This window comes from Schistocerca serialis, chromosome 5 (assembly GCF_023864345.2).
Source record: "Schistocerca serialis cubense isolate TAMUIC-IGC-003099 chromosome 5, iqSchSeri2.2, whole genome shotgun sequence".
In the NCBI taxonomy this organism is placed as follows: Eukaryota; Metazoa; Arthropoda; class Insecta; order Orthoptera; family Acrididae; genus Schistocerca; species Schistocerca serialis.
Genome location: NC_064642.1, coordinates 627796282 through 627816601, shown reverse-complemented (window position 1 = coordinate 627816601; position 20320 = coordinate 627796282). Strand labels below are relative to the sequence as shown.

Genomic DNA, 20320 nt, shown 5'->3' with positions numbered 1-20320 from the left:
CTTTCTTTGTGATTTGGTTCAGTCATCGGTAGTTAATGCAGAAACACCATGTACTGTCCTCTTTCATCAGGACCACAAGAGAGGACAAAGGATGTTCTGAAGATTCAGTGAAGTTATCTTGCAGTATCTTCTCCACTCCCGTGGGCTATCCACTGTTCACCTGATGATACCCCATACGAGTGCTGGCTAACAGGTGGATGATTGCCAGAGATGATACTGTGTTCTACTGTGGACCAATTGGTCTACCCTTCTCCACTCTTGATATGAAAGTATCCGAAAAGTGGCGCAGAATGGCTGGAACTGACCAATGTTGTTTCTTGGTCACGCCACATCATATTGTTACTTCAACAGCAGCTTCCTTCCCTATGTTGTCTGCAATGGTACCTTAGCACCTTCTACATAGAAGGCATTAGGGGAGATGGAAGGCAAATGGGCTAAGAAAATCGATTTTTAGATTTTTGTGTATTTGAAATTCCCACTATTTCCTGCGTAAAACAGTTTTTGTTTCCTATAAATACGATAATTTTTTCGTGAGTTATGATGGTTTTCCTGATGCTCTATGCATTCTGGCATTTAAATGCCATGCCTTCTTTCTTGCACCATGCAGAGATAATGCACAGGTGTCTTTTATTCCTTGTACATTATTTGCTGCTTTTACTCTAAATTAGAATGCATTGGTCATGTTCAGAAGATAATGGGGTTCAGGTTGAGAAAATTATTAACAGAAAAGTAAATAATAGTACTGGAAGTTGGTGAGAAGATATGTGATAAAGGTTGCCCGACACACTGAAACAGATAGATTATAGAATTATGACGACTTGGCCATAAGAAGAAATGTTGGGAATTTAGAAAACATGAAAAAAGCTGGGTGGGCTGTCTTTTTCCATAAGCTTTCCACAAATGGAAATCCTCAGTACTGTCTTTGCCCGAATGATCCTGACACTTGGTGCAAGTGCAGGAGAATTGCAACACATGACCACAGATGTTCTTTAACTACAGTAGTAATGAAAGAAATTAAACCTGTATTTAGAGTTCTTTGTAAAGATACTTTGTTGAAGAAATGTCTTCATGGGAAAACGCAAAACTTAGATGAATGTATGAATTCTGTCATTTGGGCCCAGTTACCGAAAACTGTGTCTGTTCAGATTACAACCCTTAAATTTTGTGTTTATAATGCTATTTTATGCTTTAATGATGGTGTAACAATAAAACTGGATAGTTTGGAAGTATTGGGCATAAAATCTAGTAGAAATACTACAAAATCCTTGGTGCAAATAATTAAAGAGATAATCTGCAAAGCATAAATTGCTAATTTAAAATGCACAAAAGAAGCTGGACAGAAAAGAAGAGGGACCAAGAGAGGAAAAGAGGATCAGTATGATTCAGATGATGCTGAATATGGCATAGGAAAATATTAATAGTAAGTAATTCTCATCAATAACTATACTACAATTGCAATACTAAACTTTAAATTGATTTTTCTTGAAATTACATTTTTTTGACTTTTAGATACCATTATTTTCTAAACAAATATGAAATTCGGTCAATCTGTACTCAGGATGATAATAAGTTATTACAAGTAAATTGAGAACCAGTAACTCAACAGGAAGTGCTTTATAATAATTAAACAATGGAAAATATAGGCTGTAATGCGTGTGTGAGTTGCGTTTGCGTGAGAGAGAGAGAGAGAGAGAGAGAGAGAGAGAGAGAGAGAGAGTGTCTGTGTGTACACATATGTCTGTCTATTGTTGACAAAGGCCTTAACGGCCGAAAAATATAATTGTGACAGTCTTTTTGTTGTGCCTATCTGTGACTCAGCATCACTGCTATATGGTGCGTAGCAACTTAATAATAATTAATGTACTTAAAAAAAAGTGAAATTTTATTACTGAAAGAATAAAAAAATTATTAAACTCCATAAGAGGTCTTTTGTTCATTTTACTTGTAAATGCAGGCATTTATGTTATATTCATTCAGTAAAAATTTCACTGTTTCAACTCTTATACTCCTTTTGGAAAGTGTACCTATTCAAAGGGTGAAATAGCATTGGCAGAGTACGGATAAAAATAGTCTTCTATCTCCCCTTAAACTGCCCTTCCTGGACTGGTTCACCTACCCCTATGCAGATACTTTTAGCGATCAACTGTGGCTCCTTGTGACACTTAGTGACCCAAAGTTCTCTTCGTCCACCTAAACTGCTTATGATTGTCACTGCCTTGCAGATTTTTTTGTGAGCCTGAGTAGATTTCTGCAAATGACAAAAGCTTCACAGTTCAACGAGAATCTAAGTTGATGACTGGAATTTGTTTTATTGATGAGGGCGATATAATAATGTCTTCAATGGTAAACAACTGTCCAGAGCGATCTTGTTATGTGTGCTTGTTGGCATAGTTTTGTTAATCTTGAGTTCTGATCTTCCATGGGCTATGACTACTTGTAATGCTTTCAAGAAGTTCCACCCAAAAAGAACATTATAACTAAATTCTGATAAAGTGGTAAGTTCAAAGGGATATGTTCCATTAGTGATAGTTATTCTTGAAATTCATGCTCTGGACAACTTCCCATTTGTGATTTTCAACACAATTGCTTTCGTTTCATGGAACATTGTCTTCTTTAGCTGGTGATGAAAAGCATTCAACATTACAGAAAGAAAGACCCCTGTATCAACTAGCAATTGAACTGGTTGCCTGTAAATGTTGTCAATGAGATTTCTGGACATTTTTCTGACTGTCATCATGGAATATTTTCATCAGTGGCAGCCACTTACACAGATAGTCATTGCACTTAGTCTTCCTGAAATTGGTAGCCAGGTGAGCGGCTGATACCCCTGTACAGTGACAGGGAATGGCTACAGTGTGTTTGGAAGTGACCTTGTAAAGGATATAGTATTGGCTTCATCACACAGATTGACTAAATTATCTGCAATTCACTGATGTGAACTGAACTGTTATAATGGTTGATGCCAGGCAGCACATTAGTTGTGAAAAACTCATATTTCTATACAGTAGAATACAATGCGATCAGGGTGTAAAAAGTGGAAACATGCTTCTATCCTCCAAATGCCTTTTCTTCAGGGGGCATTATATTTGGTGGGGTAGGGGGCTGTTAGTTGTACCTGTGTTGGGTTGTCATTTGACAGCTACAGCAGAAGTCCATTTTGGCTAAGTCAGTTCTTTCTGGTGTGTTCGTCTGGTGGCAGAGATTGGTTCTAAAAACTAATACACCTCTTATCCAACATTTTGTATCATCCACTGCCATATAGGGTCAACATTTATGGCTGTTATGTCTTGCTTAATCAGTCTGACAATACTGGCTACTGTAAACTGCTGTATCTCTTCTCTTACAATCTGGAGTATGAGAGAGACGATGTCATGGCTGTCATCCACAACTGCAACACCCTACACATTGTTACTGAGCTTTTAAACATAACACAGAGGCAGAGTTTGTTATTGCTAAATTTAATGATGAGAACATTATTGAGGGAATTATTTGTTCTGCAACAGAGTGTATTCTGTTGTGAAATTTCCTGATAGTAAATGTGTGCAATCTTTTAATACAAAGAAACTTGGGGAGGGGAGGGGAGGGGATGGGAGAGGGGGGAGAGGGGGATGAGGAGGAGGGCACACTCTTCTGAACTAGGTCTACTAACAATGACAATATCTAACACTATAGCCAGCTAGAATTACAACTCCAAAGTGAAACAATGGGGTCCATCCATGACTGTATCTTGCACATGAACTGCTAATAGATGGAGTGCAATTCTTCCTCAGAACTAACAGTAACTCCATCAGGACAAGCAATTGGCAATTTTCTGCATCTTTAAAGAAAGAAAGACGGAGGATATTGCACTTTGTAGCAGCTACGAGGGCAGTTCAATAAGTAATGCAACACATTTTTTTTCTCAGCCAATTTTGGTTGAAAAAACCGGAAATTTCTTGTGGAATATTTTCAAACATTCCCGCTTCGTTTCGTATAGTTTCATTGACTTCCGACAGGTGACAGCGCTGTACGGAGCTGTTAAAATGGCGTCTGTAACGGATGTGCGTTGCAAACAACGGGCAGTGATCGAGTTTCTTTTGGCGGAAAACCAGGGCATCTCAGGGCATCTACCAATAAAAAGTTTAAAGCCATACCCTCAGCCGGTAAAGTCATGGTTACAGTCTTCTGGGACGCTGAAGGGGTTATTCTGTTCGATGTCCTTCCCCATGGTCAAACGATCAACTCTGAAGTGTATTGTGCTACTCTTCAGAAACTGAAGAAACGACTTCAGCGTGTTCGTAGGCACAAAAATCTGAACGAACTTCTCCTTCTTCATGACAACGCAAGACCTCACACAAGTCTTCGCACCCGAGAGGAGCTCACAAAACTTCAGTGGACTGTTCTTCCTCATGCACCCTACAGCCCCGATCTCGCACCGTCGGATTTCCATATGTTTGGCCCAATGAAGGACGCCATCCGTGGGAGGCACTACGCGGATGATGAAGAAGTTATTGATGCAGTACGACGTTGGCTCCGACATCGACCAGTGGAATGGTACCGTGCAGGCATACAGGCCCTCATTTCAAGGTGGCGTAAGGCCGTAGCATTGAATGGAGATTACGTTGAAAAATAGTGTTGTGTAGCTAAAAGATTGGGGAATAACCTGGTGGATTTCAATGCTGAATAAAACAACCCCTGTTTCAGAAAAAAAATGTGTTGCATTAATTATTGAACTGCCCTCGTATTATCTTTCGTCATGCTACTCTTGTTGTAATGCTGTAAACAAAACAATAGTGCAGCCACAAAAAACAAGAGCGCATTTGTTCACAGTCAAATAAACAACAAATATATGAACAGTACATTAAGCAGTAGAAAACAATCTGAGAACAAGTGTCTGCCGCACTGTCCTTATATCAAGGGGACCTCTGCTAGATAGCACGGTGGTTGTAGTGTTGTACCATGTGCACAAGTCATGAATTGCCTCTAGTGGCTGGCCTGCGCAGGTCCCCTTGGCAGAGTATTTGACATAGTGCACTGGTGGCCTGGTGCTCCAACGCTTGTCCAGGTATGACGTACAGCATCCCTCCCCTCTTGAGGAAAGGGTGCATCATCTGAGATGGGCGACAGGACACATTCATGACCTCTGTGGTGGGCGCCGCATGTGGTGATGGTAGCGGCAGAAGGAGATTCCAGGCCAGTAAGAATTTAGGAAGGGCTCTGCAAAATCAACATGGATATGCTTCTGTGGACGCTGTGGTATGGGCTACGGGGAGACCATTGCCTGTAGCACTGCATGTTGTGTAGTACACTGCATGGAGGCCGCAATGAGACACACAATGTTACCATTGATGCCGGGCGAAAATACCTGTTGACGGGCCAATGACTTGGTAAGAGAGCCCCCTCATGTCCTGAACGTATAAGCTGAAGCACATACCACCGTAAGGTGCCCAGGATCACAACCCTGGGCGACAGCCTGTACATACATCATCAAACATGGAAAGGCAGTGACAGAAGACAAAATAGTTACGTAAAGGATCAGAAGCTCTGCCTGGAGGCATGTCCAGCCAACCATACTAAACAATGGGTGTATATGCACACAAGGAAAAAAATTCCCAGATTTCCCAGGAAGAAATACACTTTTTTCGTGTTAAGTGACAGTATACTTTCCCTCGGAACTGTAAAAATTATAAATCCTTTGAGTGGTTAAGGTTTTGTACACAGACGTAGAACTTCAGCCACTTTAGAAAACAAACCACAGGGGAAAAAAAGATCTTCGATGTACAGCAACATGTACACTGCATGTTTTCGTATTACAAAAGTATATATTCGAATTCCACCAAACAAGGTACGTTAGTTTCAAAGCATTGAAATCAAGATTGTGATGAGCTTTTGAAAGCCAATCATGGTTTATGTTGCGTGAACTCGCCAGCTGATGATAGCAGATATTCAGAGCATGGGAGACATGAGGTAGTCAGCCAATAGCATCATCACTATTACGTAACACGAACACACAAATAGGAAAAGTTAATGGTTTCAATTAAAATACACAGTGTAGTTACAAGGAAAGCTAAGCTTTCACATATAGTATTGGTCTTCTTTGTGTCTGTTACACTTTAAGATACATCACACAATTCTGCCAGTAAAATTTAAAATAATGACGTAAATGTCCAGTCTTCCGGGTTCTAAATTATTCTAAGTGGCTAACTCTCAAAGTGTTAAGCTTTAAATGAGAATCAAATGCTCTGTGATTTAAGAAATTCAAAGCACATTCTCACACATAACATAATTCATCTTGTGTAAAATGAAATTTACTTTGAAAGTAATGCTTTTCAAACCACCATTCATAATATCTTCCCGTGACCTTTCAGAATTCGTTTCAGCAGTTGTCAGAAAGCACCAGAAGATGGCATTATTGGGCATGCGCAGCTACGATGACATAAGGTTCATTTGAGTAGTTGACAGTAGGCTCACACTCATGTGCAGAGCTGAATTCGCAAATGGCAGTGCCTTCTCCCGTTTCTGTCTACTTGAAGTGTGGCTGTCTGCCATATGAGCAGTAGCAGCAAGTAGCCACATGTTACCCGGAAAATGTTTCTGGTGTGCCCAAGCTACCAGATTCACACATGTGCAGAGCAATCTGAGTTATAGTGAGGGGTCATTCTCCACGTGACACGTGTATATGTTTCATGGAATTTCTGTTCTCTCTTTGTTTACATCTCCAACGTTAAATGGAAACAAAACATATTTCTGTGGCTGGGAGCCATAAAAAAAAAAGTGAATTAATACAGGGTTATTCTAAATGATGGGGCCATTTGGAAAAGTATTAAAAGTACAAATTAAAGTACAAATCAAAATGAACAAGCTTTATACCAATGAAAAGAGGAAGCTTCAAAATTTTTTTCATGAAGTTCGATACCAATTTAATAAATTTAATACTTTTTAATTATTTGTAATTAATTAGTTTTTAATAATTATTTAACAATTAGAAGTGTGATAAATGTTATTAAAGTTCAACGTGGCCACCATTGGCAGCATGGCAAACATCGACGTCGTCCCACATATGCGAAAGCATATCTGCCGTTACTGAGTGCACGGCAGCAGTGGTCTAGTTCCATAGACCATTGAGTGGTTGGTATAGGCACGATGTAAACACATTCCTTCACATAATCCCATAAGAAATAATCGCAGAGTGTGAGATCAGGAGATCTCGGTGGCAGGAAGTGCAGAGCCAGGTCCTCAAGTCCCCTGCGACCGATGCAGCGTTGAGGAAGAGAGTCATTCAAAAAGCCCCGTACATCACGGTGTCAATGGGGTGGAGCTCCATCCTGTTGGAAAATGAAGTCCTGGGAATCTTCCATAACTTGAGGAAACAACCATTGTTCCAACATGTCCAGGTCTGTGATTCCCGTTACAGTTTCTTCCACAAAGAAAAATGGTCCATAAACCTTTGTACACGATACAGCACGGAACACGTTGATCTTCTTGAGTCTCTTTCGTGTTGCAACGGTGAATGTAGATTTTCCAAACCCTATATGCGAACATTCTGCCTGCTGACTTTTCCATTAAGGTGGAATGTCGCTTCATCGCTTACAATTAAACTCTGTAGAAATGCATCATCCTCCATCTTTGCTAGTACGTAACCATAAAATGTGAAACGCTTCTCTTTGTCATTGGGGTTGACAGCCTGCACAAGTTGTAATTGATAGGGCTTGTACAGCAAACATTGTCTCAGAACTTTCCATACACTTTCTCGACTGGCTCTATTGGTAGACTTACAGGGACCACGCATAAAACTTTCTTGAATCTGTCGGACATCATCTTCTGACACACGCAGTCAGCCTGTGCTTTTTCCTTTACATACACTCCCAGTCTGTTTAAATTACATAAAGCAATTGCTAATGCTTTTGCAACTGGGTGGTTGAATACCGAATTTGGTATGAAGTGCCTGCTGCACTGCAATTTGCGACTCACTTTTCACGAACTCAAGAACACAGAAAACCTTGTGCTCCACAGTCACCATCTCTCTCACAACTGACAGCGATATGTAATGACAGCCCTATTGCTGCGTGAACTCTAACAGGCTGCTTCTGAAACCATCACCGCCCACCCACCAAAAACTTTGAAACTTCCTCTTTTTATTGGTATATAGCTTGTTCATTTTGGATTTCTACTTGAATACATTAGAATCTTTGAAATTGGGTACACCATTTAGAATAAGACCATACATGGAAGACTAAAATAAGTTAGTAGTTTCAATTTTCTGATTTTATATTATTTCCACATTATTAGCAATCAACCATTAACCAATTTAATGAAGTTATTTTTGTCAGCTTTCTAGAGAAATTTACTTCTATTAATCTTTTCTGTCGAGGCAGTCAATTTATTAGAAACAAAGTGTTTCAATCCACACTATTGGTTGATATCAACTTCATTCAATTTCAAGTGCACAGTTTCATTTTCTGGCACAAATCTAATTATACCATTATAAAGAACAAAACATGAGGTAATATAGTACTGGTACTTCAACAAAATTGGTATCCCAAAAACTGCACAGAGAAGCTGAATATCAGCTACTTCCACGTGAATCTGGACATACAAATGTACACTTCAACCCGAATTAAGCATTTTAGCACGGTTTACGAAATCCTGATGCTGTTGAAGTAGTTTCTGATGTCCTGTTTCTTTTATGAGACAGTAAGATCTTTTAATGCTATATATGTACGCACATACATAAATATTGACTTGAAGCTGACTAAGCAGGCAAATTTGGTCAGTAGTTTTGAATTAAATATTTTGTTTGAAATATATTTACAGCTTTAGCAGAATTTTACAAATCTGCCTTCTGCGAAACACAATGTTTTTCGATCACAAAACACTTGCCTAGTGATTCATCTAGGCTTGACGTTGTTTCTTAATTTGTGTTGTCTACAAGTTAAATTTATGGAATGCCGTTCCATGTTAAATTGTAGACTGGCAGCATACCGTGTTTTATCATTTTAACTCCCCACATGGCTTTATGCTTATTTCTAGAGTAGAATATAAACTGTCAGTTGTACAGCTTCTTTGCCTCACAGACAACCTTGTTAATTTTTTACACATTTTGAAACAGTCATGAAATAAATTATTGTCCTTTATTCTGGAGTCAGCTACACAAGGAACTGTCTCTTTTATTTTTGCTAGAAATTTGTATTCCATCTTACTAGCTTTTACAAGTGCTGTGCTCATGTAAACCTGACTGGAAATGCTACAAAACAATACTGCAGAGTACACAAAATGTTTTAAAGTCACAACACAGCAAAATGTTAAGGTACTTTGAGCTGCAGGGTCTAGTTTTGAAATGAATATTATGCCAAGAACCACTTCTTTATTTGCATTCCTTACATAGGTAGGGTATGATAAAACTATTGCTCCAGGTACAACTCCCTAAGTCCTAACAAAAACATGCCAGAGGGCTGCTCTGGCCACATGATGCCCAACCACATATGAAATTACAAACAGAAATTCGACAAAAAGCGTATGAGCAAAGCAAATACCAAGCACAGGATGCCTACGTGATGCATGTGTACTATGGCCAGTTTTCTGGCACTCTCTGTTAACCGCTCAAATGAACCGATAGGAAGCCCGTATGCGTGGTCCACGATATATTGTTGGCCCTACCAATATGTTCGTATAGAGCATTAAGAGATCTTACATTATGTCATAAACTGAACACATCATCAGAGGATACTCCAAGATTATCAGAATTTCGTAAAACAAACTAAAATGCAGAATTCGGCTTAAAGTGCACATTTGCATGTCCAGATTCACAAAGAAGTAGGCCCCAACCTGATATTAAGCTTTTCAGTGTAGTTTTGGGGATGCAAATTTCCTTGGTACCATTACTGTATTATCTCATGTTTGGTTCCTTATTATGGCATAATGCCATATGAGCCAGAAGATAAAGACACATTTGACACTAACCAATAGCATGGAATGAAACACTTCGTTTCAAATAAATTGACTGCCTCTGCAGAAAAGACTAATAAAGGCTAAATTTCTTTAGCAAACTGACAAAAAAAACTTCATCGTTCTGCACAGCAATTAATGTCTGACTGCCAAAAACCTGAAAATAAAATAAAATCTGAAAACTGAAACCAATAACATATTTTAGACTTCCATAACTATGTGAATGTATTTTAATTCACTTGATAGCTCCTGGACAAAGAAATCCGTTTTGTTTTCATTTGGCGTGAAAGCTGTAAATGAATAGGAAACAGTAAAATCACTAAATGTAAACATGGTTCACGTGGAGACATACAATTTGGAAAAACTGGCCACTGTAAAGTTTGGCCAATAACTCGTCCTGACGGGTCAAAGGGTAGGTCTCAATGACAGATTGAGCATTAATGGAAACTTTAAAGTTACTGCAGATGTAAAGCTGACCATTTAGTTTTTAACAATCAAAACGGGGGTCGACCATTCACTAGACATAATAGGCTGTTTGACCCCTCATGGCATCAACTTGTCCAATTCTGATTTAACTTGACTGCGCACAGCCACTGGAATAGGGTGCACACGGAAAAAGCGTGGCTGCACCACATGTTTCAAGGTAATGTGGGCCATAAAATTAGTGGCACAATCTAACCAGTATAAGAAAAGAGAAGAGAACACAGAAAATCTAACTTCTGGTACGGTATCTGGTTGGAAACGAGGTGCGCTACATCCAGAATGGAAAAGTCAAAATCACTGAATTGGCCAGACCGAGCTAATTTTTTTGTACCAACATCATATCATCTACTACCAGAAAAGGTTGGTTGGTTTGTGGGATTCAGGGACCAGACTGCTACGGTCATCGGTCCCTTTCTCCAAAACTTCAAACACCCACACAGAATAAAAACGAACAATGGAGATGACAACAGATGACACAGGATAAGAAAGACTCAGACAGAGACTAGACAAAAGGAATTAAAAGCACACAGAGCGCGACAGTGGTTGGCCGACCATAGAGACAAAAAAGGAAAAGCCAACCACCTAGAAACACACTTAAAAAAAAGTCTAAGAACGTCGGCCAAAGGCCAGACTCAAAACAAAAAAATGACAAACACTCAGATTAAGTGATAAAAGCCCCCTGCCCGAATGAAACGCAAAACTAAGCCTGTCATGGCAGTGTCATCTGTTAAAAGGGCAGGGAGCATATCAGGCAGCACAAACGTCTACCTGAGCACAGCTAAAAGGGGACAGGCCAACAAAATGTGGACAACTGTCAAAGCGGATCCACAGCGACATAGAGGTGGGTCCTCATGGTGCAATAAGTGGCTGTGCGTCATCCAGGTGTGCCCAATGCGCAGCCGGCAGAGGACAACAGACTCCTTACGAGAGACCCGCAAGGAGGAGCGCCACGCACCAGTAGCCTCCTTGATGGCCCGAAGTTTGTTTGGTTTGGTGAAGGCAGGATGTGCCATTCTTCACCCCAGGTGCGAAGTACATTCTGCCGCAAAACTGCCCTAAGGTCACTCTTGGGAAAGCCCAATCGATAAGGCTGGTGCACCGACAGCTTGTTTGACCAGCACGTCAACATGTTCATTGCCCAAGATGCCGACATGACCAGGGGTCCACACAAAGACCACAGAGCAGCCGCAATGGTCAAGAGTATGGAGGGACTCCTGGATAGCCATTACCGGACGAGAGTGAGGGAAACACAGGTCGATAGCTCGTAAACTGCTCAGGGAGTCGATACAGATAATGAAGGACTCACCTGAGCAGGAGTGGATATACTCTAGGGCATGAGAGATGGCAACCAGCTCAGCAGTGAAAACGCTGCGGCCAGCCGGCAATGAGTGTTGTTTGAAATGGTCCCCTAGAGTGAGAGCGTAACTGACACGACCAGCAACCATCAAACCGTCAGTGTAGACAACGCCAGAGCCCTGATACGTGACAAGGATGGAAAGAAAGCGGCGGTGGAAGGTCTCAGGAGGGACCGAGTCCTTCGGGCCCTGTGCCAATTCGAGCCGAAGGCATGGGCGGGGCACACACCACGGGAGCGTACGGAGAGGGGCCCGGAAAAGAGGTGGAAGAGGGAAAACCCCCAGCCCGGAGAGAAGCTCTCTGATGCGAACTGCGATTGTACAATCCAACCGGGGCCAACATTCTGGGAGATGGACGACAGACTGAGGGAACAGGAGATGATAATTGGGATGCCCAGGCAAGCTACAAACGTGTGTAGCATAAGCAGCCAGTAACTGCTGGTGCTGTAACCGCAGTGGAGGGACACTTGCCTCCACAAGTATGCTGTTCACAGGGCTGGTCCGGAAAGCTCCAGTGGCAAGTTGGATCCCGCTGTGAAGGATGGAGTCCAGCACCCGCAACGCAGAAGGGGTTGATGAACCATAAGCCAGGGTCCCATAATCCAGACGGGACTGAATTAACGCCTGGTAGTGCTGTAAGAGGGTAGACCAATCGGCTCCCCAGCTGGTGTGGCTCAAGCAACGCAGAGCATTAAAATGCCGCCAACACATTTGTTTAAGTTGCCGAATATGAGGGAGCCAAGTCAACTGGGCATCAAAACCCACACCGAAAAACCGATGTGTCTCCACCACAGCAAGAGGTTCGCCACCAAGATAAAGCCATGGCTCAGGGTGAACAATGCATCGCCAGCAGAAATGCACAACGCAGGTCTTGGCAGCCGAAAACTGGAAGCCATGCACTATAGCCCAAGACAGCGCCTTGTGGATAGCACCCTGCAGCTGACGTTCAGCAGCTGCAACGCCAATGGAGCTGCAGTAGAGGCAGAAATTGTCAGCATACAATGAAGCTGAGACAGACGTTCCCATCACCGCAGCGAGCCCATTAATTGCAATTAAAAACAGGCAGACATTTAAGATAGATCCCTGCAATTCCCCGTTCTCATGAACTCGGGGGGGGGGGGGGGGACACTATGGGAGGCCGCAACTTGCACTCGGAAGGTACGATGCAACAGAAAATTTCGTACGAAAATCGACAGCGGACCCCAAAGACCCTAACCATAAAGCGTAGAGAGGATGTGATGTTGCCATGTCGTATCGTATGCCTTCCGCATGTCAAAAAAGACAGCGACGAGGTGCTGATGGCGGGCAAAGGCCATACGGACAGCAGACTCCAGGCTCACCAGATTATCGGCGGCAGAGCGGCCCTTACGGAACCCACCCTGAGACGGAGCCAGAAGGCCCTGAAACTCGAGTACCCAACTCAACCGCCGGCTCACCATGTGTTCAAGCAACTTGCAAAGAACATTGGTGAGGCTAATGGGGCGGTAGCTGTCCACCTCCAGTGGGTTCTTGCCAGGTTTCAAAATGGGGATTAAGATCCTTTCCCGCTATTGCGACGGGAGCTCACCCTCGACTCAGATACGGTTGTAAAGGTCTAGGAGGCATTGCTGGCAGTCCGCCGAGAGGTGTTTGAGCATCTCACAGTGGATACGATCTGGCACGGGAGTCGTATCAGGGCAAGTGGCTAGGGCACTTTGGAATTCCCACTCATTGAACAGAACATTGTAGTATTCAGGGTGACGCGTGTGAAAGGAAAGGCTCCAATGTTCCAACCGCTCTTTCAGGGAGTGGAAGGCCAGTGGGTAATTTTCAGAAGTGGAACTCGGAGCAACACGCTCTGCTAAGCGGTTTGCAAATATGTCGGAGGTTGTACTAACTGCACCATTCAGTGAGAGCGCACGGACACGCCTAATCTTGGCCCGAACCTGCGATTGAGAGGCCAATGGTGGAGACATATGATTCCCAGCACTCCTGCTTGTGTTGGCGAATGATGCGGCGGGCCCGCACACAGAGCCGTTTAAAGGCGATGAGGTGTTCTAATGAGGGATGTCGTTTGTGACGCTGGAGTGCCCACCGGCGATTTTTAATCGCCTCAGTGATCTCAGGTGACCACCGAGACACAGTCCTCTGCCGAGGGGACCCAGAAGAACAGGGAATGGCAGATTCTGCGGCAGTTACGATGCCAGTGGTGACCGAGTGAACCACCGCATCAAGGGTGTCATTGGAAAGAGGCTCAATAGTGGCAATGGAGGAGAACAAGTCCCGGTCAGCCCTATTCATAGCCCATCTGAAAGGGCGTCCAGAAGAGTGATGATGTGGCAGTGACAGAAAGATCAGAAAGTGGTCACTACCACACAAGTCATCATGCACACTCCATTGGACAGACGGTAAGAGGCTAGGGCTGCAGATCGAAAGCTCGATGGCTGAGCACGTGCCACACTGAAATGTGTGAAGGCACCATCATTTAAAAGGGAAATGTTGAGCTGTCCCAATACATGGTCAATGGTGCTGCCTCGGCCTGTCGTCACTGTTCCACCCCGCAGAGGGTTATGGGCATTGAAGCTGCCTAGTAACAGAAAAGGTGGCAGCAATCGGGCTATCAGTGCAGCCAGGACATGCTGTGGGACATCACCATCTGGTGGAAGATACAGACCGCAGACAGTAACAGCCTGAGGCGTCCACATCCGAACAGTGAGAGCCTCTAAAGGTGTTTGTAGAGGGAAAGACTTGCTGTGAAGGGAGTGATGGACGTAGATGCAGATGCCACCAGATACCCTCTCGTAAGTTGCCCGGTTCCTATGATAACCCCGATAGCCACGGAGGGCGGGGGTTCGCATTGCTCGAAACCAAGTTTCTTGATGAACAATGCAAAGGAAAGGGTGAAGGCTGAGAAATTGTCTGAGCTCAGCAAGATGGTGGAAAAAACCGCCGCAGTTCACTGGAGGATGACATTGTCCATGGCCGAAAAAGGCGTGAAGGGACTGGAGAGGCAGATTACGCTACTGCGTCCCCTGCTGCTACCAATTGAGCACCTGTGCAAGTGCTATCCATTGTGTCTGAGGGATAGGCGAGATCCAGGTCCTCAGTGGACGCCAGGATCTCCATCTCATCCTCAGATGCAGAGCTTGAAGATTGCGGTGGGGGGGGCTGCCACCGCAAGTCCCTTGGTCTTAGAGGTCTTTTTATTGGACTTCTCTCGCTGCTCCTTGGGTCTCACTGGCTGGGAGTGCTTCACCAATTCAGTCTCCAGGATGGAGGAGGATCATGAACCCCTACGACCAGCTGCCTGTGGGCACTTATGCCACTGTTGGGCATCATCCTTCCTGCTTGGGGAAACCTGGGAAGGGAGGGACCCAAGGGACCCCTTGCGGGCAAGAGGAGCCGAAGAAGTTGGACGCTTCTCTGGCTTAGAAGCGGGGACAGACGTCCCCGATGGGTGGGGGGCTGTTGCTCCCGAGGTAGGCGGCGCAGGAGCAACAGGGTTGGTAGTGCCCCCAATGGGCAAGGGGGCATGTGGAGTTGTACAGCTCATCGATTTGGCTGGAATTCGCGGAACTGATGGGGCTAACATGGTTGTTGTAGCAGCAGCATATGAAGATGTCATTCAAACAGGATGTAGTCGGTCATATTTCCTCTTAGCCTCAGTATAGGCCAGTTGGTCCAGGGTCTTATATTCCATGATTTTTCGCTCTTTCTGTAAGATCCGGCAGTCTGGCGAGCAAGGTGAATGATGCTCTCCGCAGTTGACACAGATGGGAGGTGGGGCACATGGAGTATTGGGATGTGATGAGCATCCGCAATCTCGACATGTGAGGCTGGAAGTACAGCAGGAAGACATATGGCCAAACTTTCAGCACTTAAAGCACCGCATCGGTGGAGGGATATAAGGCTTGACATCACAATGGTAGACCATCATTTTGACCTTCTCCAGTAATGTATCACCCTCGAAGACCAAGATGAAGGCACCGGTAGCAATCTGATTATCCTTCAGGCCCCGATGAATGCGCTGGACGAAATGTACACCTCAACGCTCTAAATTGGTGCACAGCTCGTCATCAGACTGCAAAAGAAGATCCCTATGGTAAATAATACCCTGGACCACGTTTAAACTCTTATGGGGTGCGACGGTAACGGAAACATCCCCCAACTTGTCACAAACAAGTAACCTTCGTGATTGGGCAGAGGATGCCATTTTTATCAATACTGACCCAGAGCGCATTTTGGACAAGCCCTCCGCCTCCCCAAACTTGTCCTCTAAATGCTCTATGAAGAACTGAGGCTTTATGGACATGAAAGACTTCCCATCAGCTCTTGTACAAATTAGGAACCGGGGCAAGTAACTGTCACTGCCATCCTGAGACTTACACTCCTCCCACGGTGTGGCCAGGGAGGGGAACGTTTTTGGATTGTATTTCTGAGCGTTAAATTGAGACTGAGAACACTTAGAGACTGCTGGCGGCTGGTCACCAGCGAGAGAAGATGTACCACGCTTCATTGCGGGTCATCCGCCCTGATGCCACCCACTCCGACCAAGGGCCCTCCCCACGGGTGCCACCCAGCCTCAGCAGGGGCCACCTGGCAGGATGGCCATTGCCAGGAATCCCGATGCCCCAAGGAGATAGGCATCTAATCCTTGGCAAACATGGGGAGTTAACAGTGCAGGCATCACCAGAGCGATCCCTGTGTCAGGGGGCTACAACCAACAGGGTAAATGGCGGCCCCACCACAACAGACTGGTTACCATGTTGGATATTAGGTGAAAAGTAGTCCATGGTCGTCGTCTGTGCAGAGTGTGGCACTGCACATTGCATGGTGGAAAGTGCACACAGAAACGTATCCATGCCCAAGAGATGGAGAGCGGGCAGGACTGCAATGCAACGACGAATAAGCTGGCGAAAGGTCTCAACGCACGATGGACACAATGCACCAAGTAAGGCACCCTTCCCCAATCGGCTCGCTCTTCAGAATAATTTTGAGATATGGAGGTCAAACCCGACAGGGGACCATCACATAAGGGCTGAAACGTTTGAGACTCCTTTTAGTCGCCTCTTACGACAGGCAGGAATACCGCGGGCCTATTCTTACCCCCGAACCTGCAGGGGGGACTACCAGAAAAGTCCAGGAACAAACCACCGACTTGTACACAGTGGGAGTCATAAATTGACCCAAAATTGGGATACGCTGCTTGTTGCATCTCATCAAACATTGAGTAATAGGAGATAATCCCAGAGATCCCAAGTCCACATAAGACTGTGGGTACAGCAATGTCACAGCTGCACCAATGTCCACTTGTAGTCTGAGCACTTTGTCCATCACTTGCACTTCACTAGACAGTTTATTATTATTCATAAGCAATGGAGACACACACGTAATACCCATGTCCATATCTGCAGGAGAGGGCTGAGAATGACACACAGATGTTTCATGTCCTTTTTACCGAAGGTTGTTGCAACTCGCTGAAATACTGTTGCACTGTGGTGGTTGTTGTTTACTGTTGTTGTCATCATTGTCATCATTTCACACATCTCTGTCCAGCATGGTGTAAGACTGCCAAATTGTCCTCCCCCTCAATAACTGACTGCCACCTGATGACCAGGAAGAGGAGTAAACACGGAGATGTCACATAAAGCCTCGATCTGATCAACAGTGGCACTAAATATCTTGAAAAGTGGAACAATATACAACACGTTGGCCAAAGATGGATCCCCACACTGTAGTGAGCATTTAGACACTGTCTTGTCACGAGCCAACCGAATTATGGCATCACGGACTATAGTATCAGCTTAGGAATCATGATGAGCTTCAATACCAAACTGGCATGTGCGACTGAGGCCATGGAGTTCAGCTGCTCTAGTCCAGTATGACTAATAGGGCTGTTCACGACAATATGACAACTCTACACATGCTGCAATGACATGCTGTGATAATTTGACAACTACATACATATTTCGTCAAACAAAAGTGACACAGATTTCTGGAGTGGGACTAACTGGCACATCAACTGGTAGACCCGAGGAGGAATCCAAGAAAGGAACTAAGTCTTGCACGTATGTGCATTAGTAACATGAAAGGCGAGGAAGGGTTGCTACAGCTGCTTCTCATGAGCCTCCCCGTCTTCGGTCACATCATCATAAGAGGGAAAGGGCAGCGGGTACACCAACAGTAGGAGAGCCTGCAAAAGCAATATGGCTGAGCTCCTCTTAGCGACCACAAGAGCCTGCTGCTGTTCGAGGAGAGATTTGAGCATGCCTCCTTGGACACGAGAACCAATGGAACAACCTACCAGACTGAGCACAGAAGTTGATGCCACACCCATCGTCAATTGTGTCATAATGCCTGACACAAACAATATTGCGGCCACAAAGAACAAGAGAGTTTTTTCCCCAGTCGAGTAACCAACAAACATAGAAACAGTAGAACACAATCTGAGGATGGGCACCTGCTCTGTTCTCCTTGTACAGAGGAGAGGCCCGAAAGATGGTGAGGTGGGTGCCCTGCCGTGCCATACCATGGGTACAAGTCATGGGTGGCTTCTGGTGGCTGACCCGGACAGATGCCGCAGGCAGAGTATTTGAATGTAGCACACTGGCGATCTGGTGCCTCAGCGTGCGTCCAGGTATGACGTACAGGGTTACAGCAACCTTTTCATCTAGTGATAAGTTATCCAGTACAATTTAATGCAATGGCCAGTTGGAATCTGACTAAATGTAGTCAGTTTAGAATTGTTATTTTCTTGCTAGCAAACTGTACTAATGTACTACTCAGCTGCAAGAGAGACAGTTTTTTTACTATGTGCTTGTGGGGGGGTGGGGGATCTGTACACAAACAGTTACACAAAGTCTTTTGTTACTACACAACTGTTGAATTACCACAGTACAAATTAATTTTTAAGTATTTCAAACAAGTTATGTAACTTGGCTAATCTCAGCTATAAGAAATGTTATCAACAGTTCTCTGTTAGATAACTTACAGTGATGGCATATGTTATCAAATTAGTCACCTAATAAACACAAAAAAATCGTTTTCTGTAACGTTTTAAATTGAAACATGGCCAAAATTACTTACCAAGTTAACAAAGAAGTTTATAACAGCTGTTCCACCTCCAAATAATACTGCAAACAATGCAGTAAATGAGTCGAACGCAAGTGATACGTTGCCTTTCAGTATTGTCCATATAGATTCCAAAAGCGTAATTAAAGTTTCTACGTTTTCTTTTGCAAATGTGAAAAGTGCACTAAGATTGAAAAGTTCTGGAAAATAAGGAAAACATTACCAGTAAATCGCATAAAGTGTCAAAAAAGCACATGGTGCTGCTACTCACATGCATTTAATGAAACTGAACACACAGTACTACATGTAATATTACTGCTATGGTCCCATGGACAAAAAGTAGCTGGTTATCATCATCATCATTATTATTATGAAAACGATCAGAAAACCTGGCAATGTCAATAATAGATAAAAAGTTCTCGGTCAATCTGTCGCGTCTACTTCCCCATCGCTGTGTTGACCATAGACATGATCTTAAATACAGGAAGGAATATTGGGGGCGGGGGGATCAGTGGTGGATGAGCGCAGAGCACAACCTATTAAATAAACATAAGATTATGTTTGAACAAAGAGAATTCCGGCTCATACATCAAACTATTGGGTTTCTGTCATTAGGGAAGCAATGTAAGTTAAGACTGTTGCAACTACTTTAATAGACACACCAGTTACACACTGAACAATTCACGGAACTGTGCACTTAAAGCAAGAGTACAAAGAAATACTTTTTGTAGGTTACAGTCTGGTGTAAGTGGTAGCACTGAAAGCAATGCTGGACAGTAGGTGTAAACATAATCCATGGAAATAGAGGGCACTACCTCAGCATGCAACATCCCCATGATATAATCTAGCCAATCAAATGCTGTCCTCTGGGCATAAAACTGGGAGCCTACACCTACCTCTACATCTACATATATACTCCGCTAGCCACCAAGCGGTGTGTGGCAGAGGGCACAATTCGCGCCAAAGTCATATTCCCCACCCCCCCTCTGTTCCACTCACTCACAGATCGCGCGAGGGAAAAACGACTGTCTAAGTGCCTTAGTACGAGCTCTAATTTCCCTTATCTTTGAATGGTAATCATTGCACAATTTGAAAGTTGGTGGTAATAATATATGCTCTACATCCTCAGTGAAGATCGGATTTCAGAATTCAGTGAGCAGCTCCTTCCGTTTAGCGTGCCGTCTATCTGCAAGTGTGTCCCACTTCAAACATTCTACAAGATTTGTAACGCTCTCACAATGGCTAAATTTACCAGTCATGAATCTTGCTGCTCTTCTTTGGACCTTCTCAATCTGTTGAATCAGACCTAACTGGTAAGGGTCCTATACAGACGAACAATACTCTAAGACTGGACGAACTAATGTATTGTAGGCTATTTCCTTCGTTGAAGGACTGCACTGCTTTAGGATTCTACCAATAAACTGCAATCTAGATTCGCCTTGCCCATTACTTGTGTAATCTGATCACTCCATTTCAGATCATTTCGAATAGTCACACCCAGATACTTG

General features: G+C 43.8%; 1 protein-coding gene across 1 annotated transcript in view; it reads right to left on the bottom strand.

The window, feature by feature from the left end:
* Positions 1–20320, bottom strand: part of LOC126481073 (transmembrane protein 245) — a 255825-nt gene that overhangs the window by 87224 nt on the left and 148281 nt on the right. Inside the window, exon 9 of the mRNA XM_050104559.1 lies at positions 18828–19012. Within this exon, the coding sequence (XP_049960516.1) occupies positions 18828–19012 (185 nt within the window). The remainder of the gene's footprint in view (positions 1–18827; positions 19013–20320) is intronic.